Below are 2915 nucleotides of genomic sequence, written 5' to 3'. Positions count from 1 at the left end.
ATTCCCAGGTCCAGAAACATAGTAAGGACATCGGTAAAAAAGTCCATGTGACATCAGTGGCTTAACTTCAGTTTTGCGAAGCTACGAGAATACTTTTTGAGCGCAAAGAAAACAAAAATAACAATTTATTCAACAATTATTCTCCCCCGAGTTACGTCTGCCACCATTTTAGAGAGTATCACAACACATCCTCACGCTTTCCCCTAAACGTAAACAACACTGATTACGCATATTACGTTCATGCGCGCGCTTTCTCCGACGAACGCAAACAACACTGATTATGTCGATTACGCTCTTGGGTACTCTCCAAAATGGTGACAGATGTAACTCGGGGGACAAGAATTGTTAAATAAATTATGTTATTTTTGATTTCTTTGCGCTCAAAAAGTATTCTCGTAGATTCGCAAAACTGAAGTTGAGCCACTGATGTCAAATGGACTGTTTTACCGATGTCCTTACTACGTTTCTGGACTTAGGAACATTACAGTGGTGTTGCTGTCTATGCAGGGTCTGAGAGCTCTCACATTTCATCAAAAATATCTTACTTTGTGTTCCGAGGATGAACGAAGGTCTTACGGGTTTGGAACGACATTAGGGTGAGTAACTAATGACAGAATTTTCATTTTGGGGTGAACTAACCCTTTAAAGTACTTCATACTTTGTACACGTCTATTTGTAGTTTTTGCTGAATCAAAGTTTTGGTTGCATGGACTGTCAGTAAATGAAAGGAAGTCTTATGGGTTTGAAACGACATGAGGGTGAGTGAAAGATGATAGAATTTTTCATTTGGGTGAACTAACATTTTTAGGGGGTGTTCCTTCATCAAGGCTGATCTCCACAAACCAAGTATATCAATGCTGTTATTTTATAAAGAATCTTCTGCTATGAAACTGAGCTGGGAAGAGTGGGGTAAAAAGAACCTCCAGATATTTGGACAGATATGAGAGAAGCCGATTCAAAAAGGAAAAAGAACGGCAGGACATACTTTCAGGGCCAAAAACTACAGATTATGTTATGAATAGCTGCAGGGGAGGAATATAGACAGAGAAAAACACAAAAGACCAACAGAGAGAGGGGAAAATATCTGTTCTGAAATACTGGAGTCATGTGGAGAACTGCTGCACTGGAGAAATAATTACGGAGGCTTAAGTTCAGCTCTGCAGAATGACCCTGAGCAGCCTTAAATTCCAGGCAGGAATGCTGAGCGAGGGGGCAGACCCTTCATCTTCATAATGTGTGTGTGTGTGTGTGTCTGTGTGGGGGGGCAGAGCACTGAACTTTCTCCAAAAACCATATGTCAGTTCAAGTGGGAGTAACAGATTGTGCACAGATTCAGTTCTGAAACTGAGAATTTCAGTTCCGCTTGGTATTAAAATAAAAGTTTCTGTTACGTGCTGTTACAGGGGTTTTCTGGGTTTAATAAAAGGTCATGTGGAGCATGTTGTCAATTATTGGCCCTACAGGCCTAAAATATTTTACTTGTCCTGTTTTTCTTAAATTTTAAATGTGCTTTCATGACTTTTTTAATGTTTTTGTGATGCATTTCCCAACAGAATTCCAACATTGAACAGCATGACACAGATGCTGTCCGTAGAGGTAGATACAATATAAAGTGGACAAATCATAGGTAAATGTAATCACAACACTCAATTTTAGCGGCTGTAGGAACGGAAGTCTCATCCTTCAGCTAAAAGAGCCAATAAAATATTTCATAAAGGTAATTTACTTTAAAAACTTACATGTACGTTAACTAGACCAGTGTGAAAAATTACGTTTTTTAACAAGACTTGAGCAGAAGTTATGAAACTACTGCTATCAGATTTATTATTTTTGATTTGAAACTTAATTTTTACAAACAGTCCTTACCCAGTCAAGTAGATACACTGTAAAAAATGGTCCCACTTTATATTAAGTGTCCTTAACTACTATGTACTTACATTTAAATTAATCGTTTGGTACAATGCACTTATTGTGTACATACATGTTTTTACATTGTACTTATATTTGAAAAATATCTGCATGTAATTACATCTGTTTCATAAATCATGTTTTTGTTTTTTTTATCCTGCATTCCAATTAATATCAATCAAACTGCAGTTGGGTTGTTTTGTATGGAAGCCCGTCTCTGCCACTGAATAAAAAAAAAATTAAAAAAAAAGACTTTTTAATCTCACAATTCTGACTTTTTTTCTCATAATTGTGTGATATAAACTCGCAATTCTGAGAACATATCAGTCCCCCCCCAAAATTGGATGTTAACTCACAATTGTGACTTTATAACTCGCAATTGTGTTTATATCACACAATTCTGTGAAAAAATGTCAGAATTGTGAGATACAAAATCCCAAGTACCTTTTTTTATTTTTTATTCAGTGGTGAAACGGGCTTCCATAGTTTTGATTAAATAATAACTAAAAAAATACAGCTAACTAACACAATAAAATGCAATAAAAACCATGATAACACCATAAAAAACATGATTTATGAAAATGAATAAAAAGACGCCAGAGTTATGTTTTTGCAAATAAACTCTCCATATATAAAGCATGTTTGTGTGTGGCTTAAACTATATAAATAAATAAATAAAATTCTACCAGGAATTTATTATATAAAATTTCTCCCCTACCTACACAGAAAATATGTGTTTGGGGTGTCACCATGATGTAACTTGCCTTAAAGGCACCTTGATGGAGCTTCACACATACAGGTATGCAGATGCTTTCACACTGTCTGGACATAAAACACTCTAAAGGAACGCCAGACTCACCTTGGTTCATGACCACGAGGCTGCCAGTCAGAAGAGCAACACAGTTGGTGGGTTGGTGGTTGTGGAGGTACTGGAATCCCCAGCCGCGGTGGTAAGATTTCTCATACATGTATCGTGAAGCATTCCCAATCACCTGCAGGAAGCGCTC

At 36.9% G+C, this 2915-nt stretch overlaps 1 protein-coding gene across 2 annotated transcripts in view; it reads right to left on the bottom strand.

Moving 5' to 3' along the window:
• LOC107670255 (dermatan-sulfate epimerase) overlaps positions 1-2915 on the bottom strand; it is a 32438-nt gene that overhangs the window by 16038 nt on the left and 13485 nt on the right. Inside the window, exon 4 of one of the 2 annotated variants that reach the window (XM_016462801.1) lies at positions 2768-2900. The exons of the other annotated variant lie outside the window; for it this stretch is intronic. Coding sequence (XP_016318287.1) covers positions 2768-2900 — 133 coding nt within the window. The remainder of the gene's footprint in view (positions 1-2767; positions 2901-2915) is intronic. 2 annotated transcript variants of the gene reach the window in all.

Source organism: Sinocyclocheilus anshuiensis, unplaced genomic scaffold, assembly GCF_001515605.1.
Source record: "Sinocyclocheilus anshuiensis isolate Anshui unplaced genomic scaffold, SAMN03320099.WGS_v1.1 scaffold937, whole genome shotgun sequence".
In the NCBI taxonomy this organism is placed as follows: Eukaryota; Metazoa; Chordata; class Actinopteri; order Cypriniformes; family Cyprinidae; genus Sinocyclocheilus; species Sinocyclocheilus anshuiensis.
The sequence above is the reverse complement of the archived record's forward strand: the minus strand, read 5'-3'. Positions and strand labels throughout refer to the sequence as shown.